Source organism: Capricornis sumatraensis, chromosome 20 (genome assembly GCF_032405125.1).
Source record: "Capricornis sumatraensis isolate serow.1 chromosome 20, serow.2, whole genome shotgun sequence".
Classification (NCBI taxonomy): domain Eukaryota; kingdom Metazoa; phylum Chordata; class Mammalia; order Artiodactyla; family Bovidae; genus Capricornis; species Capricornis sumatraensis.
In genome coordinates, this window is record NC_091088.1 from 30,827,633 (window position 1) to 30,848,974 (window position 21,342).

Here is a 21,342-nt window from a genome sequence, read left to right on the forward strand (position 1 = left end):
TGAGAGCCTCACGCACATTACATCCTAGAAGCCTCTCAGCGGTGGTCACGCAGCAGGTTGGAGTGCAGCTAGGACTGGAACCCAGGCAGTACTGCAGCGCTCCTAGCCCAGGGGCAAACAAACGCGTCCTGTAAAGGGTTAGATCATAAGTCTGAAAGCAGCACAGACAATATATAAGCAATGGCGTGTCTGTAGAATTGGAGTTGTGAACGCTGAGACTTGAATTCATGTAATGTTTACATGTCATGAAATGTTACTCTTGTTTTGACTTTTTTCCTCAGCTGTTTGGAAACGGATAGACCATTCTTAGCGTGCTGGTCATATAAAACAGGCTGCCTTAGGCGGTAGTTTTTCCAGTTCCTATCCTAACCCAGCACTATGGAGACTTCTAGAATACCTTCATAGTTTCCAAATCTGATTTCCAAAATGTAGGACATAGACCAGGTTGGGATGATTTTTAAGAGGTTAGGCTGATGGTAGAATACTTCAGTTCAGTCGCTCAGTCGTGTCTGACTCTTTGTGACCCCATGGACTGCAGCACGTCAGGCTTCCCTGTCCATCACCAACTCACAGAGCATGCTCAGACTGAAGTCCGTCAAGTTGTTGATGCCATCCAACCATCTCATCCCCTGTTGTCCCCTTCTCCTCCTGCCCTCAATCTTTCCCAACATCAGGGTCTTTTCCAATGAGTCAGTTCTTCATATCAGGTAGCCAAAGTATTGGAGCTTCAGCATCAGTCCTTCCAGTGAATATTCAGAACTGATTTCCTTTAGGATTGACTGGTTTGATCTGCTTGCAGCCCAAGGGACTCTCAAGAGTCTTCTCCACCACAGTTCAAAAGCATCAATTCTTCCCCACTCAGCTTTCCTTATAGTCCAACTCTCACATCCATACATGACTACTGGTTCACTTTCATCAAATTCTTCCATTTTCAAGTCTGTGTTTGATTAAGGCCCTGGTGGCTCAGACAGTGAAGAATCTGCCTGCAATGCAGGAGATTCCTGGGTTAGATCCCTGGGTCAGGAAGATCCCCTGGAGAAGGGAATGGCTACCCACTCCAGTATTCTTGCCTGGAGAATCCCACGGACAGAGGCGCCTGGAGGGCTACAGTGCACGGGGTCAGAAAGAGTCAGACACGACTGAAGTAACAAGCACACACACGGCCAAGAGAAAGTGCCAGTTGCCTCAGCGTGTCTGTAGCACCTCTTCACGTCTGCTAAGCTCCCTTTTAAGTAGAAGGAGGGCCCTCAGCAGGTGCCAGTGTCTGGCTTGAATTTAATGATGATATTTTGCCCTCATTCCCTGCATCCTCATCCTTACAGTCTGCTCGGGACAGGAATTGCCAGTTTTCCACTGGAGTAAGTGATACAGGGTTTTCTCTTCTGATAAGTGCATTAAATAAAAAGAATGAGCTGATTTTAAAACAAGAAATAAACAATAGTAGAATAAGGAATTTGGGACTGAGAAAAAAAAAGGAAAGTAACAATGATAAAAATCTGAGTTACTTATTTTAGGTACTTTATCATTCTAAGTTTATTTTTTAAGTTGCTGGCTGGCCCTAAGCTATTCATTTACCTTGTTGTGTGGTATCCGTGTAGGCCTCTCAAAGACAGACTTTACTATTACTTTGATTCCAGTATGAGTAACCCTCCACATAAGGAGACATCACCCTGGGTCTCCTCCACTCCACCCCCGTGTCTGCTCATTAAAGTGACCCTAAGAGCAATAGTTCACCTTGACTGAATCAGAATCACCCTGGAGAGCCTTGTTCCTAGAGCTGTTTGTTCAGCGGGTCTGGGTTGTGTCCCCAGGATGTGCCCCTCACCACGCTCCCTAAGGGGTGCTGTTGGGGCTGGTCAGGGACCTCACTTTGAGAACCATCCCCTCAGAGGAAACATAGGTGGGATCTGCTGGGCGGGGCAGGTGGTATGCGTGGGTGCTGGATGTTTCTAGAGAGTCCAAGCTTGAGTGAAGCCCCGCTGGAGCTTCAAGGCCATACCCAGCTTAGGGACCCCATCTCCCTTCCTGCAGGAGGTTTACTGACTGCGGCCTCCGCCAGGAGCACGTGGAGCCGCTGTGCTGTTTGCTGAGCAAGTGTGAAGACCTCAACCAACTGGAGTAAGTTGGAGCACGTCCTGCGTAGCACTTGAAGGGTGTGTGTGTGTGTTTGTGTGTACACACCCATGCGTGCTCTCAGGACCACCTAACAGAGGAGAGGATGCCTGGGACTCAGTCACATCTGTAAAGTTTCTCTGTCCCCATCTTATCCCTTCCATCCTCCACTGCTACCACGTAGAGCTAGTTCAGGGTGTACCTGTGATCAATTTAGGGGAGCCCTTTGCAAAGGAATGGGCCTCCCTGGTGGCTCAGATGGTTAAGAATCCACCTGCAATGCGAGAGACTTCGGTTCAATCCCTGGGTCCGGAAGATCCCCTCAAGAAGGGAATGGCCACCCACCCCAGTATTCTTGCCTGGAGAATCCCATGGACAGAGGAGCCTGGCGGGCTGCAGTCCACGGGGTTGCAAAGAGTCAAACGCAACTGAGACTAACACTTTTAGTTACTTTCACTTTGCAAAGGGCCACAGGAGCCCCTTGGCCTCTTGTTATTCAAGGCATTGGGGCTCTGCTGGCTGGTGGAGCCTGAAATGAAGGATCCGTTGTCTTGCTGTGCAGGTGGTTAAGAATAGCCAATGCCTCGGCTTGTAGAGGGCCCAGAGCCCGCTAGAGTAGGGATGTGTGGGCTCTCAGGCTGATGAGAAGTGGTATCAGTGTGGCCTGTCTTGGGTGCCTGAATAGTGCAACCCTGCATGGGTAGGGAAAAAAGAGCTTTGAGCACTTTTTCTACTATTCTAAGTGCTTTACATATCCTTTTTATCCTCCTTCTCAACAACCCTGAATACCGTAGATGAGCGGACTGCCAGAGTTTAAAAATCTGTGTCAAGTCACACACCTAGTTCAATGCAGAGCCTTTGCTCAGAACTGTTAGAAGTCCAGCTTAGAACAAGCAGAACATACAGAGAGCTATCCACCAAAAAAAACACAATTTCAATTCCTTGTGGTGTGGCCAAGGAGAGAAATGTGGCTGATGAAAATCATGGATTTTAAAGAAGGATGAATAAGCAAAGATGTCTTTTGAGTTTTTCAATTTTTTCATTCTAGAGGGAACTTTTTCATATTCTAAAAATTATTTCATTAAGTGGCTTCCTGAGACAGACTTTTTCGTTTTTAAAGTGTCTCAGGAAAAGATAGAAATAAATAAGCCTCAAAAGTCTTATCATCAGGGGCAAAATGAGTTCAAATTTGCAGGGTAAAAATCAGATATTCCCAGGCACACTGATTATTTTGTTCCTGAAACTGTAGCTAAAACCATAGGATGCTACGAATGAAGGGAAATAAAGTCATTAAGTGCAGTTTCCGATATTGCATTCCCAAATTAAAAGAAGTATTCTGGGTAAATGCATCCTCCAAATGTCTGTCTTTTTCCTGAATTCACTCTGGTTCAAAAATGACGGCTCCCAACAGGCAGAGGCCGAGTGCTCAGTAAAAAGCTAATTGCTTTTTCTCTAATTCCTGAAAGCCTGGTGGAGTCCTGGGAGTGGTCACCAGATACTGAAGGGGAAGATGAGGACTGGTTAACTGTGGTGCTGGTGAGGGGATGGGGGTGATCGTGCTAGTGTTGATGGAGGTGATGGGGATACAGACAGGGATGCTAAGTAGTAGTGAAGGGGTGGCGCTGGTGGTGATGACGGTGCTGCTGGAACAGAAGTTGTGCACAGTGGTGGAGGTGATGGTGGAGGTGATGATGACGGTGTGTGGTGGGTAGAGTAGCAGTGATGCTCACTGAAGAGCAGGCACGTCAGAGCACCAACCACCTCCTCCTTGTACCTCTTGCAGCCTCTCAGCAAACCTGCTGGGTGATGATGGGCTCAGGTGCCTCCTGGAATGTCTCCCCAAGGTGCCCATCTCCGGTTCGCTCAAGTAAGTGATGAGCAGCCCCAAGGTCAACTAGGAGGAAGACTCCCCAGGGCCCAGAATGTTAGTGGGCTTCTTTTCAGGCAACCCTGAAGAACTCCAGGGGACAAGGGCTGGGGTGGGGTGACTTTTACCGTGATTCCCCCCGCCCATCCACCTTGGGTCCTTTCCTCCTTCCTTCATTGCCCACTATTGGCAGAGCTCTCACCAAACACCCGGTAGAGACTGTGACTAATGTTCAGTGGCCCAAGTTGACTCCAGGAAGGGAGCAACAGTTCATCCCCAATCAGCTGCAGAAATCGCAGTTGTCCTGGCTCTTGGTCCATCCATCCTATCCCTGAAGCTCCTCTGACCAGATTTAGGGGACACAGATTTGGATATGTCGCCACAGCAGGGAGGGCCCCTGGGAAGGGAAGTCATCTTCAGTTACTCAGTCTCCCCAGTGACCTGGGAGACTGATGTCCAGACCCAGGACACAGCCCGTTGCTAGGCAACTGAGCTTTGCGCTCCGGGCATCCCTGGCCCCCATGGAGCTAGAGCTGGCAGCCTGGCCTTATCACTGCCCTCATCCCTGGTCTCAGACCACAGGGGCAGCAGGCACAGTCAGGGTGACTCTCAAAGATTTCAGAGTATGCTGCCTGGCCTGCCAGGTGATGATAGCATCTCTCTGGCTTCTCTATGGACCTCAGTGTCTCCACCTGGAGGATGGAGACTTGGACACTGAGGACTCCCCTCTAGGGGATGATGGCTGGAATGGAGATGAGGGGGCTGGGCAGGGCTCCACTGAGGTGCTACCTCACCCCTCATCCTGAACCTCTTTTCTCTTCTAGTCTAAGCCACAACAGCATGTCTCAGGAAAGTGTCTTGTGCCTGGTGGAGGCTCTCCCCTCCTGCCCACGTGTCCAGGAGGCCTCAGTGAAGTAAGGAAACATTGGTGCCACTTGCTAATGGTGGGGAAGCAAGACTCGCACGCTCAGTGGCCCTCTGTGTGTGTGACTTGGGGTAACCTCTGAGCCTCTCTGAGTCTCAGAGTTCACTGATTGTGGAATCACAGTTTTCATCCTCTGAGGCCCGTGTGCGCATGCACGGGGCCCAGGGAGGCCACCGGGTGGGGAAACGCCAGGTTTAGCATCCTCGAAGGAGGAGGTGGGGGCCTCCTCTGGTCAGCAAGGGTCTCTCCTGTGGCTTCCACCCTCCTGTGCCCCTGTGGGCCCAGCTCCCATCCCTCCCCACACCCCCTGGCACCTGGGTCCTGGGGACGCTGGCAAGGCTGAGTCTTGGGCTTCCATACACCCCTCTCTCTGCAGCCTGGGCTCCAAGCAGAGCTTCTGGATTCACTTCTCCCGACAGGAAGAGGCTGGGAAGACACTGAGGTAATTCGTAGTCTGGGGTGACAGGAAAGGCGGAGGAACCAGGGAGAGGTGGCTGACCCTGTGGTGGCCTCCGTGCCTCCTTCCTCCCGGGGTCCCCTCCTCCTTCACACACCCTGCCTGGAGCTACTGCCTGGCTTTGTCTCTCCCACATCTGCCCCCAGTCTCCCCATACCTTCACCCTGGACCAGGCCTTCGAGTGGTGTTTGTGCCCCTTAGCCACAGCCTGACTGAGTCTGGAGGCTTCTGAGTTAAATAGTCAGACTCTGGAGCTGCTTGGGGTAGATCTCAGCAAAGAATCCACCTGCCAATGCAGGAGACGCAGCTTTGATCCCTGGGTCAGGAAGATCTCCTGGAGAAGGGAGTGGCAACCCCCTCCAGTGTTCTTGCCTGGAGGATCCCCATGGACAAGGAGGCTGGCAGGCTATAGTCTATGGTGTCGCAAAGAGTCAGACACGAGTTAGCGACTAACACTTTCACTTCTGCTCTACCACGTAATAGCTGTGTCACCTTGGACCAGTGACTTGACCGCTCCGTGTTTCAATTCCTCACCTGTAAAATGAGAATAAGAGTGAGACCTACCTTTTAGGTTTATTGTGAGGATTAAATGAGTAAATGTGTTTAAAGTGCCTGGAAAAGACCTGCCTTATTTGAGTTGCTGTGTCAGTTATTTTTCACTTAATCCCCACCCCCGGGAGCCTCAGGCTCTGTCTTTCTCAGCCTTGGGTGAGTTTCTCTACATGTCTTGCTTCACCTGTGATCGTGGCCTCTGAATTGGTCCCCTGCCTCTGACCAGGCCTCCTCCAATCCCCCCGCAGCCCCCAGAGGGGCTTTCCCACCATGCATGTCTGCCCATGGTGCTCCACTGCTCTGAGCCCTGCGGAAGCTCCCAAGTGCCCTGAGGATCAAGTTCGAACCCTTAGCCTGGTCTTCTCAGAGTCTGATCTGGTTGCCACCTCCCGCTGTGTTCTTCCTCACTCCTCCCACCCCCCTACACACACCACCCTCACACCAAAACATGTACATACCACACATACACACACACACACGTACATAGCATAATACACCACACACATGCACACACACCAGACATACCCCCTGTACACGCCACACAGAACATGCACACATCACACACACCACTCACACCCCACATGTGTGCACACAGATTCAGCCGCAAGGGATCTTTGTTCACCAAGCACGCACTGCCTGAGGAAGTGTCCCAGCTTCTGGGTACTCAGCCTGGCGTTTTCTTCCTTGCCTTTTCTGAGCTCAATTTCTCCCAGTGCTGTATGGCCCAGCTCACACGTCAGCCCTTCCTGGACGCCTCCAGTGGCCCCTGTCCTGTGAGAGGGAGCGGCCCTCTTATGCTGTGCGGGGCTCTCTTCTCAGCCTGTCTGTGAGACAGTGCTCCGGGGCCTGTCTGCCGGCCACACGGGCTGGGCCCTCGGAGGACAGGGCCATAGCAAGAATCCCAGCCCCACCCCCGCCCCTCCGCACCCAAGGGAGCCTGGAGTAGGGTGGGCCTGGAGACTAGGGAAGTGGTTACAGGTTTAGGGTCTGGAGTCAGGCTGCCTTGGATTGAAACCCAGATCTGTGGCTGCTTTTTTCCAACTGTGCGTCCTTGGGTTGGTCAATCTCTCTGCCTGTAGGTCATGCCGTTGGGGTTCAGTGAGATGCCACACGTACGGCTGGCATGCCTGCTTGCTCACCGGGTGCACCCAGAGGCTGGGCCAGGGCCGGCCTTAGAGTCGGGGCTCAGTGAGTGATGACTCTAGCACTTTGTTGGGAGGTGGTCTCTCCAAAGAGAAGCTCCCAGAGCACAGGCTGCATCTTGGGCCTTTTCTCAGGTCCTGGTCCAGGCCTTTGCACCCAGTGGGGGCTCCCCCATGGGTCCTGGGGGAGGCTGAGGGACAGCAGGACTGTAGTCCCAACAGGCTTTGCCCAAGCTCTGCCCCTTGCCCTCTGCCCTCAGGCTGAGCGAGTGCCACTTCAAGCCAGAGCACATGCCCAGACTGGCTGCCAGCCTGAACCAGGCCCTGCAGCTGGCAGAGCTCACGTGAGTGACTGGGCCCAGCCCATGGGGGCAGTTGAGGGGTGGGGGCTCCCTGCCAGAACGACCTCTGTCCACAGGCTGACCTGGTGTTTCCCGGGCCTGGAGCAGCTGATTGTCCTCCTGAGTCTGCTAACGTGGCCGACGGGGGTGCTCACTCTCAGGTACCGCCTGCCCGTGACTCTGGGAGGGGGCTGTGGTAGGAATGGAGGGCAGAAGTGGGCTCTGAAGAAGGGTTTCCCCCAGGGTCACAGTCTTAGCCATTTCCTGCATCCAGAACCCTGCCATCTGGATGCAGAGCCCCCCAGCCCCCATTAGTCCCAGAAACCCCTTCAGCTGCAGAAAAACTCCCCCACCCCCGCCCAAGGTAGGACTTGTACTTGAGGACTTCAGAAAAAAAGGAAACTTAAAAGGATGTCTGAGGACTTCCCGTACTTCCTCTGCAGGGGCACAGGTTTGATCCCTGGTTAGGATACTAAGATCCCGCATGCCCCACCACATGGCCATAAAAATGAAAGACCCCCCAGCCAAGGTCAGAAGTAACATGTAACAAATATGTTCACTCTGATCTTTTGAAAACTTTCAGAAAAACAAAGATTCCAAAAAGGAGAAAAGCAATTTTGAAAACTCATCACCTAGGTTTGACAGTTCATGGTTTTTCCATATTTGCTTTGTATTTTTTAGCTAAGTTATTGATCTCATAAACTATCACACCAAAAGAGTTCACTGCAAGTCTTTAAAAAATAAGGACATTTTCTACATAACCACAGCTGAATTAGGACCCCTACAAAAATGAGTAGCAAGTCCTTAGTGTCAGGTATTAGCCAAGCCAGTCTGAAATTTCCCACTGCCCCTATATGGGACAGCTGGCTCTTTGGATCCAGGATCCCATCAAGGTCCACATTTTTGTGGCAAAAAGGTGACAGCTCTTTGGACTTTTTTCATGGGTGATCTGTCCTTGGGGACTTCAGGAAAAAAAGACTTCGACACCCAGGCACTTCCCCAGTGGTCCAGTTTTGGTGAGAAAACCGGTCCCCTGGGCCATTTTCTGGCTCTGTCTGGTGCTTCCTTGTGAGGTCATTGAGTTTGTTCCTCTGAACCCCTGACTTTCCTAGAACTGGAAAGGCTCCATGAGATTCAGTTACATATTTGTGTCCCAAAATACCTACTTGGTGGCCAAGGCTGTGCACTTCCCAACGCCGCCGGTGATGAGACACATGAAGTCTGGTTGTTTCCCAGCATGACATTTTTAAAGATCCTGGTAGAATACGCATAACAAAGTTACCATCGTAACCATTTTTAAGTGTACAGTTCAGTAGTGTTAAGTAACGTTCACGTTGTACAACCAAAACACTTCATGAAAGCTGAAACGCACTGCCCATTAAGGCTCCCACCGGGCCTCCTCCCCCGACCCCTGGCAGCCACCTTTCTACTCTGTTTTTATGGGCCCGACCCCTCTCCGTGCCGTAACCAAGTGGAATCATGCAGTACTTGTCTTTTTGTGATGGGTCTGTTTCACTTAGCACAATATCCTCAGGGTTCATCTTCACTGTACCTTCTTCCCTTCTGTTTAAGGCTGAATACTATTCCACCATGTGTATAAGCCACATTCATTTACCCATTCATTCTTTACCCATTCATCCATCGGTGGCCATTTGGGTGGCTTCCACCTGTTGGCTGTTGTGAATATGCTGCTCTGATGTATCTGTACACATATCTCTTTGCGTCTCTGCTTTCCGTTCTTTGGGGTATATACCCAGGAGCATTGAATCGCCCCAAATAATATTTTTACTTAAAACTTGCCTTACTCTAAAAATAATATGTACTCCTCATAGAAGTTTGTGGAAAATCCAGAAGAACATAAGAAAATAGTACTTTGAAAAAAAATTCAGCATAACTTTAAAAGCAGCAATATTTTAAATCTCTTTTTTCCTTCTTCTAAATTAATCCATGCACATTGTAGAAAGTTCAGAAAATATTGACAACTACAGAAGAAAACCAGGAGAATTCTGTAATTGTACCATCACCATTAACATTTAATATATTTTTCTCATAGCTCTGTCTCCCTCTTCCTCACCATATATGTTTCTATATATATTTTCCCTTTTCTGAAATACAAAATTGGGATTATGTCTTATATATAATCTAATTTCCTTATCTTTGCCACGTGATGTTATATAGACTTTTTCTAAACCTTAAAGTACTATTAAAAAAAAATTTTCTCTTTGAACTGTTGGAACACGGATGTTAATTTTCTGTTTTATGCTTATGCCTAATTTTTAATTTTATTGTTATTCAGCAAAACCCAAAAAGCCTCTAGCCGCCCCCCGCCAACCCTTAGTACTCTCCTCCCCTCCCACATTAACCTTGAGGGAACCCTTGCCCCCCAAGGGACACCTCTGTATCCACCTCTGTGTCTGCCCTGGTAGTTTAGACGGTAAAGAATCTGCCTGCAGTGCAGGAGACCTGGGTTCGATCCCTGGCTTGGGAAGATCCCCTAGAGGAGGGCATGGCAACCCACTCCAGTACTCTTGCCTGGAGAATCCCATGGGCGGAGGAGCCTGGCGGGCTCCAGCCCATGGGGTTGCAGAGTCAGACACGGCTGAGCGACTGTCACTGTCACCTCTCTGACAGGGTGGAAGAGCCATGGGTGGGCAGAGCCGGGCTGCTCTCGCTGCTGGAAGTCTGTGCCCAGGCCTCAGGCAACATCACTGAAATAAGGTAAGTCCAGGAAGGCGGCCCCTCATACTCTTTCATCGTTTCATGACCACTGGGGTCATCCCTTATGTAGCCATTGGTCTCTTGTCCTGTGGTGTCATAGCTGGGTCCCCAGTGGGTTCTCTGGGTCCCCAAGATGGCAGGAGCTCCTGGGACCTATGTGAGGGGCTACATGTATTTGTGGGGCTTCCCACATGGCTCAGCAGTAAAGAATCTGCCTGCCAATGCAGGAGACTTGGTTTCAATCTCTGGGCTGAGAAGATCCCCTGGAGAAGGAAATGGCAACCCACTGGAGTATTCTTGCCTAAAGAATCCCATAGACAGAGGAGTGTGATGGGCTACAGTCATGGGATCACAAAAGAGTCGGACACAACTTAGCTACTAAACAACATCGCCACACATGCTTGTTGGGACTTGTGCAGTAGGTAGGCAGCAGTGCTGGAGAGAGGAAGGCAACCCTAGATCCAAGACAATGGGCTCTTAGGTCCCAGATGGACACTGCCGGGAGTCCATGCTGGTTGTCTGGAAGTGGCCCCTGGTGACAGCCACACACACCATGGCTCTATGACCAAAGGTACCAGAATCCCATGGATTAGCCAAGAGCAAAGACTTTGGTGTCCTGTTGACCTACGTCTGGATCCGCACTGGGTCTGGGAGCTGTCAGCTGAGTGGCCCAGGCCCAGCACAGCCTACAGGGGGAGCTCCCGTGAACCTCATGCTGACCATCCCTTCCCTCCTCAGCATCTCCGAGACCCAGAAACAGCTCTGTATCCAACTGGAATTTCCCCATCAGGAGAACCCAGAAGCCGTGGCCCTCAGGTGGGACCCAGTACCTGGGACCCCAAGAAAGAGGTTGAATGGTGACGGGAAGGGAGAGGAGGGACAATGCCGCTTCTTACCAATATTTCTCATACCCCTACTCAGAATCCTTTGATGCCTAAAGTCTCTCCAAGGCCTATGAGACCTGGCCTGACCTGCCTCTCCATGCTGTCCATCCCCACCCCAAAGCCTGGTCTTGGCTCCAGCCATCCCCGCTAGCTTTCAGTCCTCAAACACCACCTTTCTCCCTTTGACTCCAGGGCCTTTGCACAGGCTGTTCCCCCCAACTCAGCATGTTCTCTCCTCTCTTTCCTTCTTCATCCTTCTTCACCTGGCTAACTCAGTCCCATCCTTCAGGCTTTGGCTTGAATGCCACCATCTCAGGGAGGTCCCTGCAACCACCCAGACTTAGTCAAGTCCTCCCTTTATCCACTCTCATAGATGCCTGGGCTCACAGCTCCTCCGATCCATATAGCACACTCATGGAAACTAAAATGTCACCTCTTTCGGGGTGAGTGCAGCCCTGCATGTGTACACTGTGAGGCATAGATCATGCCTGGATCTCAACCCCGACTCACTTCCTTGGTTGGACCCCCTCATGCAGTGAACAACCTGCACAGCCATGCCAGGCCCCCCATCTGGACCTCTCCTTCACAGTACTTCCCATAGTCAACTGGCAAATTGTGGGACTCTCTTTGATTAGCATTTATTTACCACCTTCAGACACACTCCTTGCAGGCAGGGACTGAGTCCTCAATACTGACCCAGGTGTTTACGGACTGCTGCTTCCCTCTCCACCTCCAGGCTGGCCCACTGTGACCTGGGAACCCACCAAAACCTCCTTGCCAGGCGGCTGATGGAAACGTGTGCCCGGCTGCGGCAGCTCAGGTCAGTACCCTGAGACACTGAGGCCCTGAGTTCTCTGGTTGACCCCAGTGCCTGCTTCAGGCCACAGGTGAGAGGTTGGCCAGCACAGGATGGGGGTGAACAGAGCCTGGGCCCATGCTAACCCCGGCATTCTGGCTTCTCTCATTGGGCCAGTTGGGGAGAGCCCCAGGGTGGCAGAGGGGAGTCCTGCCCCATTGGGAGCTCCTTGGTGGGGCCTTTCCCCTCTCTTGGCCTTCCCATCCCTATGTTGATCCCTGAAGTGTGTTCAGCCTGAAATCTCTGGAATATGCTTGGACCTTTCCAGCTTGTCCCAGGTGAACCTCTGCGATGCCGGCTCTCTGCTGCTGCAAAGCCTCCTGCTGTCCCTCTCTGAGCTGAAGAACTTCCGGTACGTGGACAAGACGTTCACTTGGGAACACCTCTTTCATCCCCCACCCCCATGCTTCCTGTCCCCTCCAACCCTGGGCTCAAAGGAGCTCCGTGTCCCCCTCCCACTCAGCCCTGGAGATGATGCCCAGGTGCACAGTCATCAACGCGGCCACGTGGTGAGGAGCAGGGCCTTGTCAGTGCTCTTTCTTTTCTTTATTATTTCAAAACAATTGCAAACTCATAGAAACTCTGCAAGAAGACTGAGAAGAAGCTCCGTAGGCCCTTTTCCCAACTTCACCTTCCATCATTATTTTCTCATGTTTGCTCTTTTCTTCCCCCCCTCCTTCCTCACCCCTCCCCTCTCTCCTCCCTGCCCCCACTTTCTTTTTCTGAACCATTTGAAAGTAAGTTGCATAGTCATGCCTCTTGACCCCTAATATTTCAGTAAATTTCCTAAGAGAAAGAACATTCTCTCCCCTAATCCAGTAAAAGTATGAAATTCAGGCAATTTAACATTGATACCCTACTGTTACCTAAACTACAGTTCATATTCCAATTCTGCAAATTTGTCCCAGTAATGTTTATTGCTTTTTTTTTCCCCAGTCCCAGATTCCATCCAGGATCACACAGTGTGTTTAGTTGTCATCTCTCTTTAGTCCCCTTCAATTTGGAACGTGTCCTCAACCCGTTTTTGTGTTTCGTGATCCTGTCATCACATTTCTACGCCAGTTATGAGTGTTTTGTATCAGAATGCCCTTGTGCTTGGGTTTCTCCGCTGTTTCCTCCTGCTTCGATTCCTGCATCTGGGGCAGGAATATCACAGAGGTGCTGCTGTGCTCTTCCCAGGAACACATCACATGTGCCACATTGGGAAGCACATGATGTCTGCTTGTCTCCTTACCCGTGATGTTACCTGTGATCGCCTGGTTAAGGCGGGGTGTCTGCCAGGTTTCTTCACTTGCAAAGCTACTGTTTTCCCTTTTGTAATTAACCAAGTATCTGGTAGGAAGACACTTGAAGACAATGTAAATATCCAGTTTTCCCTCAAACTTTCACTCACAAGTTTTGGCAACCATCGATCATTCCTGCCTGAATCAAATATCAGTATGATGGTTGCAAAATGGGGCTTTTCTAACTGTCAGTTCTCTTTTAAACCAACTGCATCAGGGGAAATTCTCCTTTTGGTGCCACTGTGCCTTTAAACACCCTCTCCAGTACTTGCTATGCTTTTTTGTTGTTTAAAAATAAATAAATAAAGATGCAGGGCTCGTGGGAAATGAGGGTAATGGCACCCCACTCCAGTACTCTTGCCTGGAGAATCCCATGAACGGAGGAGCCTGGTAGGCTGCAGCCCATGGGGTCGCTAAGAGTCAGGCACAACTGAGCAACTTAACTTTCACTTTTCACTTTCATGCATTGGAGAAGGAAATGGCAACCCACTCCAGTGTTCTTGCCTGAAGAATCCCAGGGACCGGGGAGCCTGGTGGGCTGCCGTCTATGGGGTTGCACAGAGTCAGACACGACTGAAGTGACTTAGCAGCAGCAGCTAGAGTTTACAAGCGATGCCTGATTATGGCAGACATTGTGAAGCTGCTACCTGAATGACTGGTTTAAGGAACTATTCAACTAGTCTATGTTCCTGCCTCCAACCTGTATCTTGACTTAATGATTGCCTGATGGGAGAGGTTTATGAAGGGAAGGTGGGTCCCCTCCCACTGCCCCAGGAACCACTCCCCACCCCCACCTCCCTGCCCTCTGCCACTACCATCCAAGAGCTCCAAGACCCAGAGCTCCTCCCTGACCTGCTGCCTTTTGACCTCCACCAGGCTGACCTACAGCTGTGTGAGCTCCAAGGGGCTAGCCCACCTGACATCTGGTCTGAGCCATTGTCACCTTCTGGAGGAGCTGGAGTGAGTCATGGATTGGAAGGGTCTGGGAACCCAGCTGAGGGAAGGGGTGGAGAGGACAGTTGGGCCTTTGCTAAAGTGGGTGGTGGGAATTCAGACTATTACTTTTTTCCCTGATGAAGGCCAGCAACTCTGAGTGTGGTTTAGGGAAGCCTGAGTGCTACGTTCTTGGTCCTGACTTTATCTGTCACTCAGAGTGACCTTGAACGAGTAACTGTGCCTCTTTAGACTTGGACTAGACTTAGACTAGAGTAGACCTACAGCCTCATCTGTAAACTGGGGCTCATCACCTTTCTCTGTCTAGAGTGGTGTTGGGTACAGAGAGAGCTTAGGGGCAGAAGGGATCATTGAATGTGTGAGTGTATGTGTCCCTTGTCCCTGGCTTCCTCTGGTACAGCCATCATCCAGAGCATCCTTTCTCAGGTGGGTCAGCTATGACTACAATGCACCCCTCCTTGGGGACCCCTGAGCCTGACCCTTGGGGCCAGGAATGCCCCCATGGAGCCTGGATAGGAAGCATGGTCTGGGACCTGCAGACCCAGAGCTAGTCTCCTAGGGGTGACTCAGAGGGTGTGGAGGCGCTGATGAGACAGCTCAGCTCCAGGGGCTGGGCAGGCTTTTCTAACCCTTATCTCATGCTTGGTCCCCTCCAGCTTGTCTAACAATCAATTTGGAGACGAGGGCACCAAGGTGTTGTTGGGGGCCCTTGAGGGCAAGTGCAGGCTGAAGAGGCTTGAGTAAGTGGTGGTGGTTAATGGGGGTGGGGGCAGGGGTCTTGGGAGCATGCCTCAAAACTGTTGTATCTCTTATGAACATGACTGTCACTGTCCTCGATGGACCCAGGTGAGCTCAACGCCCTCCCTTTTTACTTCCTTACCTGGCTCTTGAGTGTTAACTAAAATACCAGCTCATAAGAAACAGAACACCCACTCAAAGCAACCCAACCCAGAACTATATTAACTCATGTCATGGAAAATGACAAGGCAACTGACTTCAGGCTTGGCTGGATCCAGGTTCTGTATTTGTTCCTCTTTTTCTTTCTTTCTCTGTCTCCCCACCTTGACTTCATCCTCAGGCAGTGTTCCTCGTCTGTAAAACGGAGATGACTGTGTATCACATTATCTCTACATGGCCCTTAATATGTGCTTGCTTACCAATCAGTAGTCTGAGTCCAGTGTGATTCAGAGCATAGAACTGCTGCCTGAATGACCTTAATCATTTGTACAGAGAACCAGCATTTGAATTTCCCAGTGCAGGTTTGTTTGTACAGTTATTTTTTAAATACTACGTGGCTGTCTTGGAGATCACTGGTCATTGCCGAGCACTTGGGGTCCATGTTGGGGACCCAAGACCACTATGCTAAGTCCTCCTGTGGCCTCCTCTCCTCTAGCCTCAGCCACCTCCCTCTGGGCGGCTCCACCCTGGCTGTGCTCACTCAAGGACTAGGCCACATGACACTCCTGCAGAGCCTCCGGTGAGTGACCCCATGGGAGTGAGTGGGGGGCATACTGCCCAGCTTTGCTGGGACCACCCATCCAGGGGAGCCCTGGGGCACCTTCCTGAGAACCTCCATGGCTCCTGTCCTCGGGACATTCCTGTACCCTCCCAGGTCAGTGTCACAGCCTTCCACTACCCAGGTGGCTCAATGAGTTAAGAATCTGCCTGCAATGCAGGACACGTGGGTTCGGTCCCTGGGTTGGGAAGATCCCCTGGAGGAGGAAGTGGCAACCCACTCCAGTACTCTCACCTGGAGAGTCCCATGGACAGAGGAGCCTGGCTGGTGACAGTCCACGGGGCTGCAAAGAGCTGGACACGACTGAGCGACCGAGCACGCACATGCAGCCTCCTCCTGGAGAATGGCCGGAAAGGGCTGGGCCCGAGTCCTGGGGCAGCCCTCCATGTGCACAGATTCATCCTGTGTTCTTGTTTCTGATTCATGATGTGGGTGGCCTAGACTCTGCATTTCAAGCTCCCAGGGGATGCCCATTCTGGGGGCCACAGACCCCACTTTGAGCAGTGACAGTCTCATCTCAAAGCTGATGACCTTGATATTCTACCCTGTGCCCCTGGCCACTTTGATAAACAAATAGCCCATGTTCTTTTTGTGTAGTCTTTCAAAAGAGGAAATATTGTGACTCTACACAAACCCAAGACAGGGTAGAGCATGTAGGATATGAGCTCAGAGAGTTTGGGGGACCAGGCCATTTCACCCTAAATTAATTCACCTAAAGGAGGCTCCCTAAAAATTAGATTGCAAAACAAAAGACAGCAAAACAACCCTCAGACTAATACTTTGCTTCAGCTGTTTTCGTTTGGTTCCCCACTGTCCCTCCCACCCCCACCTTCCCTCCCCCACCCCCACCCCCACCCCCTGCTACTCAACAGAGGCAGGGTGTGGTCAAGTGCAGAAAAGACCATAAATTGACTGGGTTTAAGGAAAAGCCCACTATGTGTATAGATTACAGCAGGGTGAATTGTGAGAGACCTGTGATATTGACATTCAGCCGGGCTGGCCTGAAGATCCCCCACTCGGGTGCTGAGGCGAAGCCTGGCCAAACCAAAAAATGAGGCTACTGTTCCAGGCCAACAACTCTGGGCTTCCATTTCCACCTTGCCTGTGAGTCCCTGGGAGTCTTTGGCCCATCACAGCTCCTCCCTGGGCCTCTGATTTCTTATCTGGATATTGGGTACAGTCTGCCCACCTTGCCCATTCCCATCCCCTGAAAGTTTTGTGACTGGTATATGAGTTCTTGGATGTGTAAAGGCTTTGCAAACTGTAGAGTGCTGAGCACAGCACGTGCAAATGCCTTTACTCCTGACTGAGGCCTGCTTCTCCAGTCTGAGCAGGAGTAACATCGATGATGTCGGCTGCTGCCACCTTTCAAAGGCTCTCAGAGCTGCCACCAGCTTGGAGGAGCTGAGGTGAGTTGCCTGTCCCTCCCCCAGACCCAAGACAACTTTGGCAGGGCAAAGTGACAAAAGTAAGGGGCTCCTTAAGGACACTCTTCACTTCTTAGTCTTGTCCCCTTCACCCACTTCTATACTGCATAACCCCAGACCCAGGATCTTGGGAGACCCAAAGATAGGATATAGGATATTGATTGCAGCAAGAAGGATTTAGGTCAGACACCAGGGGGATCATCCTAAACAGAAGACAAGAGTTTGGAATCCTCACCCATCACAGGGTGAGGGGACTTACCAGTGTGGCTTGAGGCCCTTCTCTAGACTCCAGCCTCCTCTTCTGGGATGGAGACAAGATGGGTGGTGGGCTGACACTTCCGGTTCTCCTGCTGTTTTCTCCCCAAGCTTGAGCCACAACCAGATCGGAAACACCGGTGCCCAGGACTTAGCTGCTGTCCTGCCGGGGCTCCCTGAGCTCAGGAAGATAGAGTGAGTGGCCAGCCCTCCAGACAGGGGCCCTCAGCAACCACGCTATGGTCTGGGGAGACTGTGGCTTCCTCCCCTAACCCTGGTGTTCAGGCAGTGGGGCTGGTTACCTCCTGACACTGCTGATTAGGGGACCTTGAGCCAGCCCAGCCCCTGCTCCTCTCTGGGTCTCTCTGCCTCATCAGTGGGTGGTGGGGGTGCTGTGGGTGGTGGGGGGCCCAGCGGATGTGGTGGGGTAAGGCATAAGGGAGTCGAGAGTCTGACATCTGCCCCTCTTCAGCCTCTCAGCGAATGGCATCGGCCCAGCAGGGGGAGCGCGGTTGGCAGAATCTCTCACCCTTTGCAGGCACCTCGAGGAGCTGATGTGAGTGTCTGCCCGGGTGGGCTGCCCTCTGCCCTCTGTGTCCTTGTGGCCCACCTGGCACTTGGGTCCCCCACTAGGCACAGGGCAGGGGTCTGGAGTGGGCCAGCCTGGTGCTCAGTTTCATCCCTTCTCTTTTTCCAGGCTTGGCTGCAATGCCCTGGAAGACTGCACAGCCCTGGGTCTGGCCAAGGGGCTGCCCCAGCACCTGAGGGTCCTGCAGTGAGTGGCCCCTGTCTGTGGTGTGTGCAGGGTTAGCGGAAAGCCCCTCCCACCCCCGCCAGGAGCACTCGGGGGTCAAGGCCCCATCGCTGAACAGCCGTGCTGTAGGAGAAACTAGGATGTGTCCTGGGCTAACTGCCCTACCTCTGAGGCCGGGAAATCAGGGGACCCAGCTAGTCCGGGCTCAGCCACCAGCCTTTGGCCAAGCCCCTGCCCTTTCTGAGTCTCAGTTTCCTCGTCTGTAAAAGAAAGCAAGGATCCCAGCTTGGTGTACCCTGTGAGCCAATCTCCGAGGGTAAAGGAGGAAGTGTCAGCAAAGGGCTATGCAGGAGCAAAGCACCCTGTAGCATGGCCTCGGCACTTTACAGTTTATGTCCAGGGTCTCATCTGAGCCCTGTGAGACCGCGATTTCTACCGGCTCCATTTTCCAGGCAAGGGAACTAAAGCCAGGAGAAGTATGGAAAGCTTACCCTCTTGCCCTATTCATACGTGGAGGAGCCAGGCCTTGAACTTGGGATCTCAGATCCCAAAGCCAGGGCCCCTTGATACCCACCTATGTCCTGTGTGGGGCGGGGGGGCGGGGTGGGGGGTTGGGGTGGCAGTTACCCAGAGAGGGTCTAAGGTCTGGCAGTGCAGCCTGAGATAGGCTGAGGCTGGGGGGATCCAGCCCCTCCCAACCCCCATACCTGCCCCTCCAGGCTGCCCTCACCCCTTCCCTTTCCCCAGCCTGCCATCCAGCCATCTGAGCCCAGAGGGGATGCTGAGTCTGGGCCAGGCCCTGGATGGATCCCCACACGTGGAAGAGATCAGGTGAGTAGGGGCCCTGGAACCTGGGCAGGGGGACAGGCCGGGAGGGTCTGGGGCTTCCGCCCACGGCTGTCTCCCCTGCCCTGCAGCTTGGCAGAGAACAGCCTGGCCGGAGGGGTCCCGCGTTTCCATCAGGGGCTCCCAGTGCTCCGGCAGCTTGAGTAAGTAGCCTGCTCTGACCAGCTGGGGTGCTGTGGCAGGCAGCCCTTCTTTGGCTAAGCTTGACACCTGGGAAGGCTTATCGAAGTGACAGAGACCTCAGGTATGGGGGAGCCTGGGACAAAAAAGAGGGGGCACTTTCTTAAGACTCCCAGCATGTCCTAGCCCCTAGCCACTCTACTCCCTCCTGCTCTGATTGCAGGCTGGGGCACCCCTGACTCAGACACCTCCATCCCATCCCCTTCTTCTCTCCAGCCTGGTGTCGTGTGAGATTGACAACCAGACCGCCAAGCCCCTCGCTGCCAGCTTTGTACTCTGTCCGGCCCTGGAAAAAATCATGTGCGTGCTTGGGGGGCTAGCCCGGAGCTGCGAAGAGCAGCCACCTGGGGGCCTGGTTCCTTCCTCCCTGGAGGCCTTCTGGTCTTACATGGGGAAGGTCATTCTTGCTCAAACCTCCTCTCGAAGAACTTTTAACACTTGAGCTGCAAGTGTTGTTGGTCTAAGTTGCCAAAGGTCCCCAACCTTTTTGGCACCAGAGACCAATTTTCTGGAAGACAAGTTTTCCATGGACTATGGGGGTTGGGGGGGAATGGTTTCAGGATGATTCAAGCACCTTACATGTATTGTACACTTTATTTCTATTATGATATCAGCTCCACCTCATATCATCAGGCATTAGATCCCAGAGGCTGGGGACCCCTGCTCTAAGCCATTCAGCCTCTTCCCCAGCTAAGGAGGGTGGGAGGGAAGGTGGACCAGGTGGAGATGAGCTGGATGGTCAGGACCATTGCCCCTGACTCTCCCTTTGGGAGGCGCCTGGATGGATCACCCCATCTGGTGGATGGAGTCTTGATTTTCAAACCACCTGTTGGCAGTGAAGAGTGGCTGAAACCAGCAGGCCCCCTGACTTTCCCCTGACTGTGTCCACCTCTCTCTTGGCAATCAGAGGTGCTTGGACCTTGGGGCCTTGGCAGTATTGCCTCAGAGATAAACTAGACTGCCAGGACCAACCTGGACCCCTGAGCATAGCAGAAGAAAATGTGATTTCCTTAAGTACAGGATATATATAATTTTATAAGATTTTAGGTTTGCGTCCTGAAGATTTTAATTCTTCTCATTACTTTATACAACAAAGAGAAGGTCTCAGATCAGTGCTCACTCACCCAACATGGGTGATTGCCCCTTTTTAGTCAGCAGGAGGGCAGACCACGGGGTCAGCACTTTAGGAAGGACACAGGTTCCAGTTAGGAGTGAATGCCATTGTTTGCCCTGTTGTATCCTTGTAACTACTTTCTGGTTAGGGTCCCCAACACAGGCTTCTCATTCATAGTAGTGATAGATGTTTCTGAAGATGAATTTCTTAAAGTGAATAAAAGAGGGGATAGAGGACTGATTTAAAGAAAAGTGTGAAATAATAATACAGGTGGTGGTGCATGGATGTGGCAAAGTCAGGAGGGAGGCCTGTGCATGGTGGAAGTTTAGATCCTGATGTTTCCACAGTCACGTGTCCTGAACTCTCAGGACAGCCAGCTCCTAAGCTGTCTGGGTTCCTGTGGGATGACCAGCTCGGGAAGGGAGCTGGGGGGAGTAGGGAGGAGCCCTCTGTGCCTGATACAGTCTTCAGGGAGGGCACACAGGTCCCCATCAGGCAGCAGCCCCCAGCCCTCCCCACTGCCACCTTGCCTCCCCCTCTCGGCTCTCCTGCTGCTGACTTTTGGACCCCTCCCTACCCTGCAGGCTGTCCTGGAATCTGCTCGGGGATGAGGCAGCTGCTGAGCTGGCCCGGGTCCTGCCGCAGATGGGCCGGCTGAAGAGAGTGGAGTATGATGGGCACATCTGGGGAAGCCAGAAGGGAATGGGAGGACTAAAGGGGGCCCTGTGTCCTGGGGAAAGCCAGGAGGCCACTGGGTCAGGCCCCTGCCTCCAGGAAGCCCTCCTGGACTTCCCCACTTTGTCCATTAGCTCTCCTGGGTCCCAGTCTTCAGCCTTCCCACTGGACTGTTGAATGTTGAGTTCTCTAAGCAGAATTGTAGGGAGCCTATGTTCCCCAACCTTGTCCTGGGGAAGAGACATAGGGAAACTCCCTAGGCCATCTCCTCCCCATCTCATCTCAATCTGTTTCCCTTTGTTGTCCATCCGGAAGCCTGGAGAAAAATCGGATCACAGCTTATGGAGCCTGGCTCCTGGCTGAAGGGCTGGCACAGGGATCTGGCATCCAAGTCATTCGGTAACAGGGCTTGTGGGGGCAGAGATGGTGGGGGTGGGGTGAGCACACCAGCCCTGCAATGTAAGAGGACTTCCTGTAGGCGGAG

At 52.2% G+C, this 21,342-nt stretch overlaps 1 protein-coding gene across 10 annotated transcripts in view; it reads left to right on the plus strand.

The window, feature by feature from the left end:
- The window catches only part of NLRC5 (NLR family CARD domain containing 5), a 57,173-nt gene that overhangs the window by 34,086 nt on the left and 1,745 nt on the right, over positions 1 to 21,342 (plus strand). Inside the window, exons 25-46 of one of the 10 annotated variants that reach the window (XM_068992666.1) lie at positions 2,032 to 2,118; positions 3,896 to 3,979; positions 4,804 to 4,893; positions 5,281 to 5,346; positions 7,316 to 7,399; positions 7,474 to 7,557; positions 10,028 to 10,114; positions 10,853 to 10,930; positions 11,735 to 11,818; positions 12,123 to 12,206; positions 14,014 to 14,097; positions 14,748 to 14,831; positions 15,485 to 15,568; positions 16,933 to 17,016; positions 17,401 to 17,484; positions 17,762 to 17,845; positions 17,987 to 18,064; positions 18,791 to 18,874; positions 18,961 to 19,032; positions 19,286 to 19,369; positions 20,768 to 20,851; positions 21,174 to 21,257. In XM_068992666.1, coding sequence (XP_068848767.1) covers positions 2,032 to 2,118; positions 3,896 to 3,979; positions 4,804 to 4,893; positions 5,281 to 5,346; positions 7,316 to 7,399; positions 7,474 to 7,557; positions 10,028 to 10,114; positions 10,853 to 10,930; positions 11,735 to 11,818; positions 12,123 to 12,206; positions 14,014 to 14,097; positions 14,748 to 14,831; positions 15,485 to 15,568; positions 16,933 to 17,016; positions 17,401 to 17,484; positions 17,762 to 17,845; positions 17,987 to 18,064; positions 18,791 to 18,874; positions 18,961 to 19,032; positions 19,286 to 19,369; positions 20,768 to 20,851; positions 21,174 to 21,257 — 1,818 coding nt within the window. The remainder of the gene's footprint in view (positions 1 to 2,031; positions 2,119 to 3,895; positions 3,980 to 4,803; positions 4,894 to 5,280; positions 5,347 to 7,315; positions 7,400 to 7,473; positions 7,558 to 10,027; positions 10,115 to 10,852; positions 10,931 to 11,734; positions 11,819 to 12,122; positions 12,207 to 14,013; positions 14,098 to 14,747; positions 14,832 to 15,484; positions 15,569 to 16,932; positions 17,017 to 17,400; positions 17,485 to 17,761; positions 17,846 to 17,986; positions 18,065 to 18,790; positions 18,875 to 18,960; positions 19,033 to 19,285; positions 19,370 to 20,767; positions 20,852 to 21,173; positions 21,258 to 21,342) is intronic. The other 9 variants (XM_068992667.1, XM_068992669.1, XM_068992668.1 and 6 more) reach the window with 9 other exon arrangements.